Raw genomic sequence first — 21,238 nt, forward strand, 5'->3', positions numbered from 1 at the left:
ACATCTTGTAATAACCTATAATGGAAAAGAATCTAAAAAAAGAATATATATGTGTATAACGGAATCATTTTGCTGTGTACCTGAAACTAACACAATATTGTAATTCAACTATGTTTCTTTTTTTAATTTAATTTTTTAGTTTATATTGGAGAACAGTTGATTTACAATGTTGCGTTAGTTTCAATGTTAGTTAGTACAGAAAAGTGGTTCAGTTATACATATACATATATCTATTCTTTCTCAGATTCTTTTCCCATATAGGTTATTACAGAATATTGAGCAGAGTTCCCTGTACTATACGGTAGGTCCTTGTTGATTATCTATTTCAACTATATTTCAATAAAAATTTTAAAAAACTACCAAAAAAATTAAAAAAAAATTCACATGGTCATAGAAAGAAGTATAAAACTCTAGTGAGAGGTTCCATGGTGAGGCATCTGGAGCAGTGATACTGGGACCTGACAAAATTAGGAGGTCAGGAAAGGCTTCCCAGAGGAAGTGATACTGTGTCTGGGCGCAGATCTGGAGGATGGAGGAAGCCAGGTTCCTGGAATGGACAAAGCAAGGGGAAGAAGGATGGTGGGAAACAAGCCAGGAGCCAGGCCATGTGCCCATGGAGGCTATGTTAAGGAATCTGATCTCCCAAGGAGCAATGTGAAGTCACTGAAGAGTTTACATTTAAGGATAGGAGAGGGGAGGAACAAATGAACATTTCAGGTTTACAATAGACCACATCGTCTGTTGTACAGAGAATGGGTTGGGAGACGCAAGAGGCAGTTTAAATAGGAGCCTCGGAGGCTACTGCACACCTGGTAGAGGATGACGGACACCTGGGCTAGGCTATGATGGTCGATGTGCAAGTTCTTAGGGAGTCAAGCTGACAGACCATGGAGACACAGCGCCTACGGACAGAGGGGGAAGGAGGAGGTATATTGGATATCTCTTAGGTTCCACAACTTACGCAGCTGGACAGATGGTTATATGCTACTCACCCAGAAGGCAGGAAACACTGGAAGGGAACTGGGGCATTTTGGGGGAGGACAAGGGAAGGGTGGAAGGGAACCATGAGTCTGAGTTTAGATCTGTTGAGTCAGAGTGATTGTGCGATGTCAAAGTGGACGCATCCAGTAGGCAGCTGGATATACAGAGCTCGGTGGAGAGGAGATGGCTAGGCCAGTGACAGAAATCTGTGGCTAGTTTGCAATTAGATAATATCTGAAGTCAGGGGTACGGAGAGAGCATAGAAGGAGAAGAGGAGAGGGCTTAGGATGGAGCCTTACAAAATTCCAGTATTTAATTCTCAGACTAAGGAAGACACACCTGCCAGGGAGTTAGAGGAGGGGCAGGGCACGGAGACAGGATGAAAATTAGAACATGGCATCCTGGAGGCAGAGGAAGATGCGCGCGGCCAATGAAGTGGGCAGATGAGGCCTGGAAGGACTGCCCACTGGGTTTAGCACCGGGGAGGTTCTTAGCGAGCTCACCTAGAACTCTTTCAGGGGGTGGTGGGGACAGAAGCCAGGCTGCAGTGGGTTGAGAACAGAGGTGAGAAAATGGACACAACAAGTATGAAGGCCTCCTCCGTGAAACCTGGTTTTGAAGGGACCAGAGAGTTGGAGGTGAAGGAGGCTCAGGTGAGGTTTATAGTCTTTTAATGGGAGGAGACTGACATGTCTAACAGAAAGAACCCAGATTAAGTGGTGGTGGTGCCGGTGAGAAGCTAAATATATAAGGAGGGCGGAGGCTCCACGGACAGTGCAGGAGTCCCGAGAAGGCAGGAGGGGTTGGGGTTTTAGGGGCAGAGAAGACCTTATCTTTCAACTGGAGGAGGGACAGCCCTTCACCGTGACAGGAGGCTGCAGGAGAAAGTGCGCTGTATGGAGGTTTGTATGTTTGGTATCGGAAGAAAAAAGGGTGCTCCCAACTGATGGCTTTTACTTATTCTTTCAAGTTGGACTGTAATAAAGATGACTTACATTAGTTTAAAATATTACCGTTCCTTGAGGGGGTCTGTCTTTGAACAGAGCCAAGTTCACGAAGCAAACGGATAAAGCTCTAGCTTCAGTCACCAGAATTTTAGGGGCGCGCCCGGGGCAGCCTGCCATCTTCACCAGGTGAAGCAGCCATCTGCTTGGTTCCTTTTGTTTGTTTTTTTGTTTTTGCATTACGTGGGCCTCTCACTGTTGTGGCCTCTCCCATCGCGGAGCACAGGCTCCGGACGCGCAGGCTCAGCGGCCATGGCCCACGGGCCCAGCCTCTCCGCGGCGTGTGGGATCTTCCTGGACCGGGGCACGAACCCGTGTCCCCTGCATCGGCAGGCGGACTCTCAACCACTGCGCCACCAGGAAAGCCCTGCTTGGTTCCTTTTAAGACCTACCTTGTGTGCAAGCTTTGGTTAACAGAAAGCTGAGCAGAAGGGCACCATGACCGTATTAATGAAATGGGCAGTTTTATGAATAATCCCGAGGAGCTAATAATTCTGAGAAGAAAAGCAGAGATGCCTTCTGAATGCACTGAATCTCTTACGCTATCCTCACCTTGACAGTAGATTTAAGTAATTGTATCTGATTTAGACTAACATTAAATTAAAATTTTTCCTGATTAGATATTTAGACGTGACCATTCACATGCTAGATGACACAGGAAACTCCTTTTTTGGGAGCTAAACATTTATATAGAGTGAATTACCCGAAAGTAAAGGTTTAATGTCCTTTCAAGTGATGTGTTTAACTAGCTCTGCTATTATATATGTGACCCTGGTTTACACAACATCTCTGAGCAGCAAAATCGTTTGCACGCCTCAAATGATTTCTCCTTCACCGTGGATCACGGCTAAGTGATTTCCACTCACCGTGAACTGGAAAATCACTGACTCCCATTTAAGTGCCACTTGCCATCCACTGCCACACATGAGCCTTTTATTTTCTTTCAAAATGTAAGAATGGATCTTATTCTTTATCAGTCTGAACAACTCCATCTACACCAATGACCATAAGAGAAAAGCAAACAAGCTAACATTTTTCTGTGAAACCAACCAACCAACCCCAAACAAATGGCACTCAGGTGTTGGCCTTAGAAGGAGGAGACTGCTAGCAAATGCAGCAGGAAGATGCTTTAAATATATGCAGAGCAGCGGAGAGCTGTCTTCGAGCATTACAGCATCTCCCCAGAGAAGTGACACGACCCTTGTAGGTTTTGCTGCTTTGACTTGACGCCGACAAGGATTCGTTCTGCTGCACGGATCTAACGAGCCTTCTCCAGGCTTCGGAACAGCAAGGTCACAGCTTTCACTAGTATTTACAACTGCTTGTGGTTTGGAGGGCCCTGATTTCAAAGTCTGGATCTCTGAAGCTGTATCTGCGTTTCAGGAAAAAAGAAAAGCAGAATTGACTTCGGTTTGTTTGCTGCATCCCAGAGGGAGGTAACTGCCTTTTCAGACAGTTGGAAAGAGAAAAGGCAAAGGTGCTCGTGGAGGTTGACAGAAAGCCAGGTCCTCTTTCCTAAGGCAGGAGAAGATGGGGGTTTCCCCCCCATCTTAGACAAGCACGCTGGGGCCAGGTAAAGGGGAGAAGCACTGAATTCCATCCCCTGCACCTCCTTTGGCATCTTTCCCTAGGACCTGTCAGTGCCATGAAGCCTGGGGCATTTCTGTCTGGTCCTGGTCATCACTACATCGCCAGTTCCTAGGAGACCACCGAGACCATCACAGGTGCTCATTTAGTAATTATCTAACCCAGATCCTACGAGTTCTGATGCCACACATGTTCCCTGGATGACGTCATGACACTCACGACTTCAGTTAGCATCTGCATGCCAGTGACTCCAGATTCCATAGCCCTAATTGTGCTTTTGAGTTCCAGACACCTTTCCAACGGCCTTCTTAGACTCCTATAGGCCATCAAACTTAAAGGGTCCCAAAGGAATTAATTTACCTTCTTCCCCCCCTGTGAAGGTAGTTTTGCCAACTGGACACATTATTTTGTCTACCAATAATATTCTGACCCCCAGGGAGCTGCCCAGGAAACTGGGAATTATCTCCTCTGTACTTCACCCCCGGGGGTCACTCAACCGCCAAGTCCCAACCATCTTTCCTTCCATCCCATCACCACCTCCTCCAGAAAGCAGGCCTCCAGCATCTCCCCCATGCTGCCACCCTATCCTCTTCCACCCCAGACAGAATGGTCTTTCTAAGGGGCACATCTGGTCCCTCCACTCCGGCTTGAAAGCTATGCACACCTTCCCGATGCCTGCAGGGGAGTCAAAATACCCAAATGTCCTCTAAGGATCTTTGTGATCTGGCCGCCTGCCAAGCATCAGCCCCGCCCTATTCTTTAGTCGCACCCACCTCCTCTTGGTTCCTTCCAGATTTGCATGCCCTTCCTTACATCTAAATATCCTTTCTCTTCCTCTTTATCTGGCGAACTGACAATAATCCCCAAGATTGCAGCTTAAACCTCAAATATCACTTCCTCTGTTCAGCCTTTGGTTAAGGTGCTTTCACAGTCCATGACAATAGTCCTGTGTCTCTTGTATCCTGGTGCTTCTTATTCTTCCTACTGTTCATCTCGTCCACTGGAGCCCAGAGCTGAAGCTCTGTGAGGTGCGGCCATGTCTGCCCATCCACCACCAGGGCTGCTTCATGAGTGTACGACCTGGGCAGTTGCAGAGAAACCCCCCACTCAGAAGGGTCCCGTGCCTGGAGCTGAATGTTCTTGAGGTCTCAACCGCCCATCACAATCTGGCTTCTGTCCACACCACTCTATTGTGCTGGTTTTCAACCAGGGAAAACTGTGCCCCCCAGGGTGCATTTGGAAATGTCTGGGGACGTTTTTGTTTGTCATGATGGGGGAGGATGCCTTTTCTGATTCTACCAGGCACAACTGGTCACTCCCTCTGCTGCGTCCTTCCATCTTGAGCACGCCTCATCCACCACACTGATAACATCCACTTACACAAAGACCTCCTCAATTAGACCGCGAACGCTTCAAAGGCACAAGTTATGTCTTATTTACCTCTGTGCTTCTAGACTTAGTAGAGCGCCTGGCGCGTGGAAGGGACAAGTCATAATACTGCAGCCTTGTTGTGCCCGTCGGGATGACCAGAACCCCTTGCTCCCGGAGGGGCTCCTCGACGAAGTTGGGCAGCACTTTGCTTTTACACCTCAGTACTCTGCCCTCTACCCTTCTTCTCTGTAAATGAGGCAGCGTGACTTTTTTTTTTTTTTTTGCCGTACGCGGGCCTCTCACTGCTGTGGCCTCTCCCGTTGCGGAGCACAGGCTCCGGACGCGCAGGCTCAGCGGCCATGGCTCACGGGCCCAGCCGCTCCGCGGCATGTGGGATCCTCCCGGACCGGGGCACGAACCCGTGTCCCCTGCATCGGCAGGCGGACTCTCAACCACTGCGCCACCAGGGAAGCCCGATTTCCAGGAATCTGAGTCAATAATTTTCCCCTTTTTTCCCCTCCTCCTCATTGCCCTCAAGCTGTCAACAAAGAGCCTGGCTACAGCATAAGAAAGAGCACAGGCTGGGGAAAATGCACTGGGATTTGGAGCCCTGCCCTCCTGGCCTATGTCCACCATTAGCCAGAAGGCCCCCTGGGTACATCACAGTGCTTCACCTCTCCCTGCACCCGAGTTTCGCCAAATGACAAACAGCCATAACAACAATCTGAGAGAACTGAATGAGAAGAAGATGTGAGAGTCCCCTTTAAGATTAAGTATAAAGCATGAAATATTATTTCTGGTAACTTGAAAAAAAGCCTCTCACCTCAACTAGCTAAACATGTTACTCTTAATTCACTTTACTCTTTATTCACTGGAGGCTGTGGCCCCGGTGTGAAGCCCCGTGGCAAAGATAAAATATCGTAAGGAATCAAATCAGGAAAAACATTGGAATAATGCTGGTCGTGTTGAGATGAAATCAGTTTGGGGAAAACAATGGGACTGTGTGTGTTGCACAGCATCAAACTAAAAAAAACAAACAGCAGGGCTTCCCTGGTGGCGCAGTGGTTGAGAGTCCGCCTGCCGATGCAGGGGACGCGGGTTCGTGCCCCGGTGCGGGAAGATCCCACATGCCGCGGAGTGGCTGGGCCCGTGAGCCATGGCCGCTGAGCCTGTGCCTCTGGAGCCTGTGCTCCGCAGCGGGAGAGACCACAGCAGTGAGAGGCCTGCGTACCGCCAAAAAAAAAAAAAAAAAAAAAAAAAAAAGATTAAGAGTGAGGCAAAACAAGTGCATCAGTACAGCCCCTAAGCACCACACACCTCACCAGTCAAGTGGGAACAAAAAATATCCTCAAGTTGTCAACTTCAGGCTCATCCTTGGCCCTCTTCCTATAGCGTTTTGTCTGTTCTCCTGATCTCTGCCGTTTCTGAGTCAGTGGTTCTCAACCTTGTAGCACATTAGAATAACCCATATTACCTTAAAAAAGACCGATGGCTGGGCCACGCTCTGGACCAATTAAATCAGAATATCTGAGGGTAAAGCACTGTTAATATACTTTTTAAAACTTCCTAGGTCATTTTTCAGCAGTAGCTGGGAACTCCTTAACTGTGGCAAATTCCTGGGCGCCAGACCTACTGAATTAGGAACGTTTGGGTGGAACCCAGCAGGCTGTGTTGTTTAGACACAGGACATGACGACATACGGATCTTCAGGAGATCTGCATGCATATTCACGTGTGAGAACAAGGGCACCGGCACCTGGATATTCTTTTCTTAACTTGAGGCTTCCCCCAGGTACCCCTGTATTTCTTGTCCTTACTTCCTTAAAGAATATTGCTTCTGATGAATAGATCTCTGGAACAAGGACAAAAAGGGATTCAAATGAAAAGAGGAAACTCCGGGGTTCGCTGTTGAGTGACTGTCCTGGACAGTATCATGGTTAGGATGACTTGTGCAGTCTAGACAATACAGAAATGTCATAAGAATATATACTTATTCATCCACTCATTCATCCACAAAATACTGTGGTTCCAGATTTCCCCAATGCCTTGCTTTGATGGGCGTCAATAAACAATGTATAAAACGCTTGACTACTTTCCAAAGCAAGGCAAGGGATGGAGAGTTGGAAGTAGGTCCCCTGATGCCTCCTCTTGTGCCTGCTCTGACTATGACCCCTGGGCGACTCCAGGACCTACAGGGTCTGTGCAGCTCACGCTCTTTTCCTGTTCCCCCCAAAGGCCAATCTGTCATCTTGGGGCCATCGGCATCTCCCAAGGAGAGGCTGAAGGGTCTTATGTGAGACAGAGGCTGGGAGACAGCTGTCAAGCATGCCCAGCCCCTTCCCTCCTCTTCATTCAACAGGGCTACAGCTATTTTCCTACAGCTGCCTCTCAGGGCCTCTTCTGAGCTCCTATTTCTGGAACAAATCACAACTCCAGCTCAGATGAGATTTCACGCTGTTTAGAAACCTGGAGATGAAAACACAAAAAAACCCCCAAAGAGTCCCAGAGGCGCCAGTAGAGGGGATGTTGATCATCTGACTTTGCAAGGTTTTCTATAATTCCCCTTTGTGAGAAGTCTCATTTCCATACTGTTTCCTCATCTGCGACGCCACAATTTTAACATAAAGCTTCATTTTAAAACCATTAGTCCTGTAGAACAAAAGAGTGGTAAAGAATATAGGTATTCTCATTAAAGTAGAAGTGCTTAACCATGATAATGTTCCATAAAATACATATATATGATGTAACAGACATCATATATACATATATATATATACACACACATATATGTATGTATGTGTGTATATACACACACACACACACACACACATCTTTTTCCCCCAGCAGCATGGTGGATTTTAGGAATGTCTAACCAGTTTGGATTTGCACTTTTGCATTTTTTGAAAATCTACTTGTTAATTCTAAAAGAATCAGGAAAAATGGAGTTCTAATAATGGAATGGGTCTATTTGTCTAGGAAAGGATCTATAATATGGGAAACGCAAAGAAGAAAAAGAATGTAAAAATGGAGCGTGATACGGCTGCTTCAACCGACTTTACCTTGACTATACAGGAAACAAATATAAACGCGTTTACTAATTTCTTGGCCTTATCTGTACAATGGATTGGGAGACAGGTAGCTTGTAAGAAGAGACTGTATCCCCTCAAGTATGTTCCCAAAAAGAGACCATGAATTCATAGCACATGTCTAACATAGGATCCTTAGCTCCCAGCGTGGTGGACAGCAGGCCATATCCTTTTCTCTCGTGTGTGTGTGTGTGTGTGTGTGTGTGTGTGTGTGTGTGCGTGCATACATACATCAGCATTCTATTATTAATCAGTTAGGAAACATACCATGTAACACACAATGTAAATGCAGGACAAATTTAAGCTACTTTCTTAGGTAGGCTAAACCTGACATTATATATATGCTTTTTTTTTTTTTAATGAATAAGCTTATTTTATTTCTGTCTGGACAAAGTTGTATGAATTTACAGCTCCTTCGTGGGAAACGCCTGAGTATTATCCAGGTGCTGCTGTTGACTGTGGGGTGAGAATCAGATTTCACAGGCTGTGGCCCCAAATGGCTACATGTGGTTAAAGACTGTGAGGAGAGAGGGTAACGCGCGAGAGAAATGAGATGGAGAAGTGCTCCGAGGATGCGCTCCAGGCAGAAGGTACCCGCTCAGCCTCACTCAGCTTCCGCGAATCTAAAGGAAGTACCAGGTCACTCAGGGAGGGTGTGCTGAAGGCTTCCCGTGGATGGGACACTGCCTGGGCAGCTTGGGGTGGAATGTGCAGGTGGCAGACTCATTGGTTCAATCAAATTTGGGGAGGGCAGCTCTCATTTTAACTCACAGGAAGAGGTAATGACCTCTCTCAGCATCTTTCAAGGGGAGCTTGATAAGTTACAATACGCAGACGAGCAACACGAGGAAAATCGTAAGAGTCCAAGGGAGGCTTGGGTTGACCGTAGGTAAAGCTCTTCTCAACACACTGGCCACCTGTCAGTACCCAGGATTTATCTGTCTGCCTGCTGTTTTTTTCCAAGGCACTACTAAGGCTGCCCGTTTTGAAGCACTATTGTTTTAATGGTTCGTTGGGCACAGAACATAAAATTTTCATGATCACACTTCCTAAAATAGAAGCGTATTCACTTATATTTCAAAGGAACTGCCTTCGGAATCAGAGGGAAAAGCGATTTTCCAGGGTTTGTATCTTTGGATGACTTCCCTTGTTTATATTCTGTCAAAAAAATCACTGTTTAGTTAGCATATATGCAATTTTCAAGGCTATTCTAAAAATCTTTGCATTCTAAACCAAGAAGAGTGAAATGAATATAATGAAGATAAATAAAATGAATTACTCTTATTAGCATTTTGCATGAGAGTTAGGGTTTTTTTTTTTTTTTGCCAGTCAACAGAGATGTGAGGGGACCTATGAAAAACAACTGTTGTGCAAATATCTCAGCTGTAATCCAGTTCTGCTATTTAAATATTCAGGACTGTGTGCAAGCTCTAAGGAGAGCTGTCGAAAAATCACCTTCAATCAAAATCACCTTCAATCAACTTTGCAGCCAAAGTTGGTGGATGAGGGAGAAAGTACTCTACATACCATGGAAATTATCCTGGAGACGGGAAATGCCAACTTCACCGTTGAAACGAAGAACAAAGAAATCTTCCTAAGTATAAGGGATTAGAGCTTCACTTATCATCTGAATGACAGAATCACTAGAACAGGCCAACTCCAAACTAAGGCATCAGATACAGAACCTTCAAAAGTACCTGATCAGTCTTCAAAAATTATTAACGAGATTTTCTCAGCTGTGATTAACTATTAAGATGGGGAAATGTCTCTCACTTGGGCACTTAATTTAAATGTTCTTTTAGCTGTGTGGGATTGAGGAGGAAACAGTGCCCATGAAAGAAACTATCTATGAGAGAATTCAGATTCCTTATTCATGGGCTTTTTAACTTCTGAAAATGTTTCTTAAAGATTTAATTCAAAACCGTTGAGTCATTTCTCTCTCTTTCAGACATGAATTGAGAAAACCAACTGAGATCTATGCCTTGTCATACTTTCTAACAAATAACTGGCCTGTTTCTTCCAGTGAGAAGGGAATACATCTCTCCCCTTTCTGGGGGATATTAATTTTTAGCACTGGCTGGGGTCAGAGGTCTTGGTTTCAGATCCCAGTGTAGCCAGATAACTGTACGAACTTGGCTAGCAGCTTAATTTCTTTTGGCCTCAGTTTCTTTAACTGTAAAATTAAGGGTGCTAGAGGCAGTCATTCAGGAGATGCAATTGTGAAGGAGGTAAAGAAACTCACAAATAGACTCCTTGTGATATAGGTACAAAGCTCACTGTGGGAAAAAAAAAAAAACTCCAAATAAGCTAATCTGAAAGCACTAGACCAGATTCTGAAGTACTATTCCAGGTGACAGAAGCATCTTTCAACCAAAGTCTGGTGCTTCATAAGATGATTTAACTCACTGTTTATTCATTGCCTCCCAGCAGATTCACAAATGGCTTTGAGAGCTCCTTTCATGAATAAAAGTTTGATAGCAATGACACATCATTATGCCTGTTTTAGTTTATAGAGGGATCAAAAGATTGTAGGAAAGAAAAAAAATATGTTACAAGAAAAATGGTCTGACAACTCAAGTTGAAGTTGTTCCTATTAACACATAAATGTTTAGATTATTCAGCGATTAACTTATCCAGAGCCCTGTCCCATCCGCATTCTCCCAGGAACGTTGAAAGGAAAAAAAATGGAAAGAGAAGTAAGTCTAAAATACACTCCCACCAATAAAAGGATGTGGCCCAGAAGGACCCCCACCTTCCCCACAGAACCTGCCATCAGCATCTCTTTCCCAGGCTAAAACAGAGAACGATGGGTAACCTTGACTAATCTCTTTGAAGGAGGATTATCCAGCTACCTTTTTTTTTTTTTTCCTGGCCACATTGCAGGGCTTGTGGGATCTGAGTTCCCCAACCAGGGATCGAACCCATGTCCCCTGCAATGGAAGCACTGAGCCCTAACCACTGGACCGCCAGGGAGTTCCCTCCAGCTACCTTTTAAATGATACCTCATACAGTGTTGTACACCATCAATTCTAAAAGAATTCCAACAGAATCAACTTGTCGAGGTTCCATGGTCTCCCTTAGTAACTTGTTTCCCTGAAAAGTTAACCTTAAACCCACAGAAAACAAACTTATTCAGCTCAAGGTGCACTGTTCCTTTCTGAGATCTCCCAGTTGTACTTAAGCTAGTTTTTTCTTTAAACAGGAGCAATGTTTATTCTGGGCCTCATTTTTCTCTAATGGAGATTATTTTGATCTCCTGGCCCTCAGGAGCAGTCCACTCACTGACACAGCTCATGGGCATGTAGTGATGTCGGCCCCAGCACAGGCCCTCACAAACTTTCCACATGATCTGCTCCCTTCAGATGAACCATGACTCTGCACAGCAACCGCCAACTGGCTACCTTCTTCCTTCAGCCAATGTGAAAAGCCTTTTATTTATTGTTGTTTTTGCCAAATGAAAATTGTATATATTTAAGGTGCATGATGTGGTGTTTTCATAAATGTCTATATTGTGAAATGATGACCACAAACAAATTAATTAGCATCTCATTCTACCTCCGAATGGGAGAAAGTCTTTGCAAATGAATCAATGGACAAAGGATTCATCTCCAAAATATATAAACAGCTCATGCAGCTCAACATTAAAACAACAAACAACCCAATCCAAAAATGGGCAGAAGACCTAAATAGACATTTCTCCAAAGAAGACATACAGATGGCCAACAAACACATGAAAGGATCACTAATTATTAGAGAAATGCAAATCAAAACTACAATGAGGTATCACCTCACACCAGTCAGAATGGGCATCATCAGAAAATCTACAAACAACAAACGCTGGAGAGGGTGTGGAGAAAAGGGAACCCTCTTGCACTGTTGGTGGGAATGCAAATTGATACAGCCACTATGGAGAACAGTATGGAGGTTCCTTCAAAAACTGAAAACAGAACTACCATACGACCCAGCAATCCCATTACTGGGCATATACCCAGAGAAAACCATAATTCAAAAAGACACATGCACCCCAGAGTTCACTGCAGCACTATTTACAATAGCCAGGTCATGGAAGCAAGCTAAATGCCCATCGGCAGATGAATGGATAAAGAAGATGTGGTACATATATACAATGGAATATTACTCAGCCATAAAAAGGAATGAAATTGGGTCATTTGTAGAGAAGTGGATGGACCTAGAGACTGTCATACAGAGTGAAGTAAGTCAGAAAGAGAAAAACAAATATCGTATATTAATGCATCTATGTGGAACCTAGAAAAATGGTACAGATGAACCGGTTTGCAGGGCAGAAATAGAGACACGGATATGGAGAACAAACGTATGGACACCAAGGAGGGAAAGCGGGGGGTGAGGGGGTGGGTGGGCGGTGGTGGGATGAATTGGGAGACTGGGATTGACATGTATACACTAATATGTAGAAAACAGATAACTAATAAGAACCTGCTGTATAAAAAATAAATAAATAAAATTCAAAAAAAAAAAAAAAGAATGGCAATCAGTAATAACAGACAAACAGACAGAAACAGATGTGTAGCTGCCCTTAACTTTCTATCAGTCAGGACACGCTGTAGCCTCCACTCAACTCAGCACCTTTCGGAAGATGTCAGCCTTTCTGGAGGGCTTTTAAGAGAGGATTTTCTATTTTGCCCAGTGAGTTAATGGGAGATGTCAAACGATCCGAAAGCCACTGAGCTGCTCGAAGATTCCACATGTCTGTTATACAAATGCTGCAGGATTCAATAACTCCATTCTCGTCCTATTTCACCCTGATTTAGCTTGTTCTGATCACTCAGTTCAGCTTGGCGACTGGTACTTAATTCCAGTTTTCTTTATGGGAGGGTTCAGAATCCACAGAAAAAGCCCACTGACCTGAGCCATTCCCTCCCAGGCTTTGCGGATGTGAAGATGAGCGGACACAAGAGCCCTCTTTTTTTTTTTTTTTTTTTTTTTTGCGGTACGCGGGCCTCTCACTGCTGTGGCCTCTCACATTGTGGAGCACAGGCTCCGGACGCGCAGGCTCAGCGGCCATGGCTCACGGGCCCAGCCGCTCAGCGACATGTGGGATCTTCCCGGACCGGGGAACGAACCCACGTCCCCCGCATCGGCAGGCGGACTCTCAACCACTGCGCCACCAGGGAAGCCCGCAAGTGCCCTCTTCCCGCTCCGCTCTCCTCTCTGGTCCCCTCTCCACTCCATCCTTCATCACAGTCAAAGGTGAGGAGGGTGCAGATGCTGCTGCAAGGCTGCAAAAGCCAGGCGGACAAGGAAGCTCCTCCTAAACTTCACTCGGGTCTATTTTCCTCCCTTCTTTCTCTCAAGTGATTCACAGGGACACACGTCCAGGGCACCCTCAGTCAGCCAAAGTTGAACTGAATTCATAGAGCCTTTGATTGTTATTCCGTTTTTTAGAAAGTGCTTTTGCAGCAGAAGAAATTACCTAGCCTGGGAAGGTACCAGCTCACACTTAGCCATCAGCCCTTAGATTTGGGGGGAGATACCATTTGCCACCTTGGAACTAGGCTTCGGTGTATCGAGACTCATAACACTGATTTTCCCAAACCACCAACAGTATGCAAGCTACAGTCAGAAGTCAGGACTACTGCATTTTATTGCCTGTGCTATAAGCATGAAAAATGGATTTCAAGTTTCTCCCTTGAACACTGTATTATGATTTAAAGCAGCACATAATCCTCTGTACATATTATTATTTATTTTATTTTATTTTTTTTGCGGTATGCGGGCCTCTCACTGTTGTGGCCTCTCCCGTTGCGGAGCACAGGCTCCGGATGCGCAGGCTCAGCGGCCATGGCTCACGGGCCCAGCCGCTCCGCGGCATGTGGGATCTTCCCGGACCGGGGCACGAACCCGCGTCCCCCGCATCGGCAGGCGGACTCCCAACCACTGCACCACCAGGGAAGCCCCATATTATTTTATATTCTTCCTATAGTGTGAACTACTTAGGAGCATAAAATACAGATTTAGAATACTCTTTCTTTCTAGCACACTAAATTCTGAGTAAGAGAGAATAACACATTAGGTTTCATGGGGATGATCAGGTCATCACTTTTCCACCTCCCCTATCTCATTCCCCACCCCCCTGCCACTGCAAAGACAACAGCTATTTAAGAGGCGGCCATCATAAATACCAAGGAGGAAAGAAGAGGCAGAATATTGGTAATTTTCAAAGGCGGGTCCTACATCTCATCTGCCCTATGATGCTTGGTGTGGATCTCATGCTGTATGTATAGATTCAAACTATCAACAATTACCAGTGCTTTAACCTTAACCCTTCTGATTCCCAGACTCAACACGCATTAAGGAAAAGAAAGCAGTGACAGCTATTTCAACCAATTTCTTCATTCAGCTTAATGTGTTTTTCCATAGTCACAAACACTCTGAAAACCAACTGAGTAAACTCCTGAAAGCTGGGTCAAAGTTCTTTCTAGGAATAGAGTATATTGCTTTAGTGATTAATCCACATAACCACATTCAAATTAACTTGGACCCTAGAAGATGTGAATTCCCAACTGCTACAGAGAGACACATGCACATGCTCACATTGACATTTATCACACACGGAAGAGTTCTATCTCATGTCATCAAAGTGCACAGTGCATGCCCATAGAAGTTAGGACTATACGGTAGATAGGAAAACCTATGGTTTCCAGGTCAGAGATTACATCCAGGGGGCACAGGCTGAGACACGATCCCGGGGCTAAACTTAACCCATAATTATATTCTGCTTGGTCTGTCCAATGTTTAAAAAATTCGGAATTTTCATTTTAAAAAAATCCAGAGTTTTTAAAAAATAAGATCTGACAAACTGGTCTTTCATTTCTCCAAAACAACAGGGGACTGAAGCTGAAGAGTGGTGACCCCTTATGATAAAGGATGGACTTTCCATCTCACCCCAGTTCCCAGCACTCCCTGTTAACAATCTTAGAACTGCCCGCTTCCCTTACGTTCAATACCTGCCTGGCCCCAGGTGTGCATTTGAGTTTGTGGCTCCTTTTCTAGGTAGACCCACTTTATGCTTCCCCAAATGGTATGGGCTGAATTGTATCCCCCCAAAATACAAATGTCGAAGTCCTAACCCCCAGCATCTCAGAGTGTGACCTTATTTGGAGATAGGGTCTTTACAGAGGTCATCAAGTTAAAACGAGAGGATGAGGGTTGGAGCTTAATCTAAGATGACTGCTTTCCTTATAAAAAGGGGAGATTTGGACACAGAGATACACACGCTGGGAGAAGATGAAAGCAGAGACCAGGAAGGCCAAAGACTGTCAGTGAACCACCAGAAGCCAGGGGAGGGGCCTGGAACAGATTCTCCCTCACTGCCCTTAGAAGGAACCAACCCTGCCGACACCTTGATTTCAGACTTCCAGGCTCCAGAACTGTGAGACCATACATTTTTGTTGTGGAAGCCACTCAGTTTGTGGTACTTTGTTATGGTAGCCCTAGAAAACGAATACTCCCAGCAGCTGAAATTAAGTCAGCATCTCCTTTGATTGTTGGCAAGAATCATAGGTGAGTGGCCTGAACCACCAGCTATGTCTGGTCTAGGAAAAGGACATCACAGGAGAAACATCCTTTCCAAAACCCAGCACGGTTTCCAAAGAGTTTCCCCGTAGGGATGCTTCCCATTTTAAGACAGGGCTATGCCTGCTCCAGCTCAGAGGGAGGCTGAAAACATCGTGGTCAACCATGACTGCAAAAAAGATGATGACAACCTGCTGTATAAAAAATAAAATAATAGAAATAAAGTTTAAAAAAAGGAAAAAAAAAGATGATGACAGTTCACCCCTGAGCGGGACACGGATATCTTAAGGGTGAAGAGATATTTTAGGGGAACAAGTATGTCATGGAGGCAGATTGCCCGAATCCTTATTTATTCCTGAGTTTAATTTAGATTATATACTCTTACGTATACTGCAAGGCACCTCCCATTTCATCGTCCTTCCCAGGCTTTCTCTCCCCCTGGCTGATCCAAACCTTACAGAAGGTATTGGAGGGGACTGAGGGAGGGGCCTCAGTTGGAGAGGACTGGACAGCTGGGTCTGAAAGGCTGGCTGTTCCCAAGAGAAGGCTTAGGCGCACTGGCTGTTGAGTAACCAAGAACAGATCACGTTTCAGGGTCTTAGCTCCTTTTTAAAAAAATAACTAGTCTTAGTGACTTACAGGATGATTCACTTTCTAAAGGATGTTTCAGAAGCAAAAGAACAACTCCTTTAGGCATCAGACTTCTATTTAGTCCCTCAAAACCCCATTCCCAATGGTCTTGAGCGCCATCCTTTAGTTGTGTGTGTGGGGGTCATTTCTTCAACCAATCAATGCCCCAAGCTGGAAAGTAAGTGGCTTAGGGCCATATCAGCTGTCTCCTGACTGATCAAGAAAGAGGTCATCCTCACTATGAACACTGAGAAGTATGTCTCCATGTCTAATTTTTTAAATAATGATTTTTTGGGGGGAGGGGGGACGGGGTAGTAAGATGTATTTCAAATAAATAACATGGAGTCATGTGGGTTGAATATTAATCTTAGGGGAGTAAAAAGCTTGGTAAATGAAGGGAGCTGAAAGTGGACTGGAGAGCTAAGATCACACAGGCTGACCACCTCCTAGGGTTCAGGTTGAAGGGCCCAGAGAAGAGACTCAGAGAGGAAGCAGCAGCATCCTGAATTTGGGGGCTTTGCAGGGGTGAGGGATGGCCCTGAGGTCTCTACCTTTCCACTGACTAGAGAGGTCCCTGGAGAGGAAAGGACCTGCTCACGCAGCCCTAAGAAGGGACCCTCAGACCTGTGGGCTCGAAGCTCCTTGAGAACTCGGTCAATTTAATTTTTTAAGCATGTATCCCCACACATGCCATTTCTTTATTTATAAGTTATATACAAGTACTGATACTACTGCATTGATATATATGTGCATTATAACACAGACACAATCGACTTAAAAAGAATGACATAAAATAAATTTAAGTCGAAGTTCTACTATTTCATCCCTCGGACACCCCAGTGGACGGATGTGTTGACCCCTTGGTTCTCTGCAACCGGCCTGAGGCTGTAATACACAAGGAGCAGAGAAACGCACACCCAGCTGACAACGTTCATGTCTCAAGGGCAGCCCTCACTTCTCAAATGGCGGTTGGTTGAAACAGTTATTTACTATCAAAGCACCCAGGTGACTTGACGACCGAGGTTTAGGAGAGTCTGCCCAATAGCATCAATGAGAAAACAGTTTTGGAAGAACAATATTTTTGCATTCTTAGGTGGAAACTCTCCCTTAATACTTGACATCATTTTCCTTGATGTTTCTGCTCCCTTCCCCCAATTTGGGACTATCCTTGGAGCGCTACATTGTTCTTGTATGCTATTAAAACTGTCAGACTAAAATTATGTTTTCTATCTTGCTCATTCCACGAGGACTGCAGACTTGGCCGTAGGCTTTTCAAAGAGCTTGAGATTTCCAGTACATCTTACTACCTCAAATAATAGCCAAAGAAAGCCGCAGCCTTGTAGCTTCGGAAATGCAAACTCTACAACAGATTCCTACATACCTTTAGTTACTTTTGATGATAATGAAGTTCACAGTTTGCACAAAGTGATCAGATGACCTAATCCCCTCAGATTAGGAAATGTAGACCCAGAGTGAGCAAACATCTGCTTAGGAAACCCTCAGAACCAGAGCTAGAAGCCAAGGCTCTGGGCCTCGGATTAGCTCTCCCTCTACCATGGTCACCTTCCGGTTCTCAGATTTCTCCTTCATTCTCCCCTGGCTTCAGGATAAATGAGTGGCTGGAAGCACCAAGCTGGGTTCTCATTCAAAAGAGAATAGTCCTTAAAATTCCTTTCTAAAGAAGACCTTGAGACGTGGATTAGGCCTCCCCACCAGATTTGCTGAACTCTGCACAACTTTTTTGACTTGCTCAACACTCCTGATGCCCTTTCCTGATGCCCAGTTCCTGTAATCTGGCTGAGATGCCAAGGGTTAGACCAGAAGGAAATAAAACTCCCTAGTTGAAAGAGTGAACAAAGAAGAAATGGAGTCGGAGCTCAACACTTGGAATATGCCCAATGCTGTCCTCTCTACCTCCATCTTTCTCTCTCTGGTCAGTGTGTCTTCTTCTACTGACCAGGGTGAACGAGGGTTGGGAATAGACATCACTACGGTGAACGCTCAGTGGATTTTATGAATCCTGAGCAGGATTTAAGTGCTGTCAGAAGAGGAAAGGTTGGGAAAGGGATGATTTCCAAGGATAAATCTTCAAATGCAGAGAACTTCCTGCAGTGCATGGTGGCCTGTGTCTCTTCCCACCTCTGGGTTGTGTCACTGCCATAGCCACGTGATAATAGTGGTGGGATGCTGGTATGGATTCAGGCATGAGAAGCTGGGCTGTGTCTTTTCAGGAGCGTGTTCTGGGACAATGGCCTTTTTCACTTTGCCAGTTTCCTCCAGGTGGATGGTGCTCTGTGGTGGACAAGCAGAGTGGCCGGCTGCACACATCTGCTTTCCATATCTCCCACCTTTGTCTCTCTCTCCACAGAAGATGCCACCTTGGGCAGCTAGATGTGTTGGCATCTCACATACATCTGCAGAGAAGTTTTCAATTTTCCCCACAATCCTGGGGCTCTGCTTATACTGTCACAAAGCTGGGAAAATGGAAGTGAGGGAAAGAACTAGAATAAAGGATACCCATGCTCCTTTGTCCTAGTCAAAGGATAATGGAAATGAACTTTTGGGAAGAGGGGCTGGGGTCAAGGATCTGCTTCTTCTCTTATTTCTAGTCCCCCAGTGGAAAGCCCTATTTGTATCAGGTGTAAAATTGAACAAGCTGGTTCAGGAAGCAGCCTAGAACTATATCCACCCAACCCACTGAACCCCAGAGAGAGAATGTGGCTATATGCAGTGTAGGAAAGGAGACTTGGGGAGCCAGTACCGTTGCCTCCAAGTACCCGAAAGCATGTGTGTTAAGAGGAGTGAGGTAGCTGCAGAAAGAAAAGAATATGACCAACGGGTGGGAAATGCATGGACAGAGATTTCACTTCAACAGAAGGAACAGTGTTTAAAGTCAGGCTCTTCCACCATGGGACAGGCTCCCTAGAGGAGGTTAGAGAGACTGTTTTAAGTGCTTTACTTATATTGTTTAATTCTTACAACTCCCCATCTTATAAAGGCAGAAAACACAGGGGAAGAGAATAAGTGACTTGCACGAGGCTACGGGGCAGTAAGTGGGAAAGTCAGGAGGAAACCTGGGAGACCTCCACACACTGCATTCCAACAGTGGGCATGGTGCCTGGGCCAAAGTGAAGGTTCACCTGGCGACTATTATTGCAGAGGCAGCATCGCATATGGCCAGGGGGCCCTCCACAGCCATTCTGTCTGACATTACGCAGGTAACTCAAGTTCTCTCTCGTGTTCTCATCTGTGAAATGGGCACAGACATGTCCATTTCATAGGGAAGCTCAAAGATGAAATGAACGAACGCACATAAAATGTTTAGAAGAGTGCCTGGCTAATAAGTGTGTCACCACATAACACCACATAAAGATGCACTAGGTACGAATACACACGTAAGTGTTTAACGTATTAATATGACATACTGCTTTGCCTGTGTCTGTAATACCCACTCATAGGGGCAATCACTCAAGAAGAGTCCCCGCTCAGTAATGAGGCATCTTTACCCACCACTGATGTCTTCTAGTTGCACAGTCTAGCAGAAAAGTCCACTTATTCGATTGCTTTGTGCTTAAGCAAACCACAGTGCCTAGGTATATAGGTCCTCAATTCTACTGGATGATGGGAATTGTTCTATAGGTGCTTATTCTCCCTGGAAATCTTCCTCTCAGCTTGAACCTTTAGTCAAGTGAAATTTCTAAGACTTTGATGAGTGAAAAAGAGGGGACCATGAAAGCAACCCTGCAGAAGAAATGGAATATTTTCCACGGACTTTTTCTGCAGGGAGCTCTTCAGAGACACTCAAAACAGATCTGAGGATGGAGACTGAATTCTTGCACGGAAATCCGTGGAGCCGGGGGCTGCGCCGTCCTACCTGGTGAGCTTGGTGCCGATCTGCTGCCTCAGCTCCAGCCGTTCCTCGTCCGTCTGCCTCGGAAGGATGTTCTTTTCTTCCAGCTCTCGCTTGGAGGGCCTGTTGCTGAGTTTGATGGCTAAGGAGTCCTTCCTGCACACCTTCATGGCCAGGGAGCCTGCAGGAAGGGAGACATGAGGTAATAAGGCTGTCACCAACCTGCTCGGGCTCCCCCCAGGGACAGCCGTGGACCACAAGGTGAGAGGCGGGGAGACAGATATAAGAGCCCAACACCTGAGCGCGGTCAAGACCTCGGTCAAAGGAGGAAAGCTACAGTATGTGACTTTCATACAGTTCCTGCAATCAGCATGTCCTTTCTACCTCGCGGTATGCTGGGCATGTGCGGGGCACATGGAGAGCCTGTGATTGGATCTCTGCTCCCCAGGAACTCCCCCCGCAATGTGGGCAACATCACAAAGGAGGGGAGGACAGACTGCGGAGTGCAAAACAGAATGCAAAGGGCGGAGGAGGCGCGGCCGGCACCTGCAGGATAAGTGAGGCCAACAGGCAGCAGGCCGGTGGGCATCTGCGTGTGTGGACGCTCAGAGGTGAAGGATAGGCGGGGGAATCACAGGAGACAAAAGAGATCAGCTACAGTGGGGCTGGAGGGTACAGGCAAGTAAAGTTGGGCAAAGTGGGGTCCGTGTGGGGTGGGAGAGGGAGCGAGCTCATGGAAACAGGCAATGTTCTGGGTCTGCTTCTCCTTTTATTTCCTCACATCTGGAATAAATCCATGAGTCTCAATCAGGAGTGACTTCTGCCCCCACCAGCGACATCTGGCAAGGTCTAGAGACATTTTTGGTTGTCAAACTCGAGTTTGCTGGGGAGGGTGCTACCGGCACCCAGTGGGTAGAGGCCAGGGATGCTACCAAACATCCTACAGTGCACAGGGCAGCCGCCATGACAAAGAATTGCCTGGCCCAAGATGTCACTTGTGCCAAGGTTGAGAAACCCTGGTATAAAGCGTTCCATTCTCCGGGCAGGAAACAGTGAGCAGAGGCTGGGCAACAGCTCCTTCCCTCACGGACCATGTGGGCCTTCGGCTGCCCCTCCAGGGTTCTCTCCTCAACACCAGGACTATTTCCATCACTCAGGTCTAGCGAGCTGCCTGAA

The 21,238-nt window shown here is 45.8% G+C and overlaps 1 protein-coding gene across 1 annotated transcript in view; it reads right to left on the reverse strand.

Annotated features, from left to right (window-relative positions):
- Positions 1-21,238, reverse strand: part of PHACTR1 (phosphatase and actin regulator 1) — a gene marked incomplete at its 5' end in the record, with an annotated part of 535,964 nt that overhangs the window by 23,259 nt on the left and 491,467 nt on the right. The window contains one exon of the mRNA XM_082848323.1: positions 20,087-20,243. Within this exon, the coding sequence (XP_082704449.1) occupies positions 20,087-20,243 (157 nt within the window). The remainder of the gene's footprint in view (positions 1-20,086; positions 20,244-21,238) is intronic.

This window comes from Leucopleurus acutus (genome assembly GCF_964270905.1).
Source record: "Leucopleurus acutus genome assembly, chromosome: 10".
Lineage (NCBI taxonomy): Eukaryota > Metazoa > Chordata > Mammalia > Artiodactyla > Delphinidae > Leucopleurus > Leucopleurus acutus.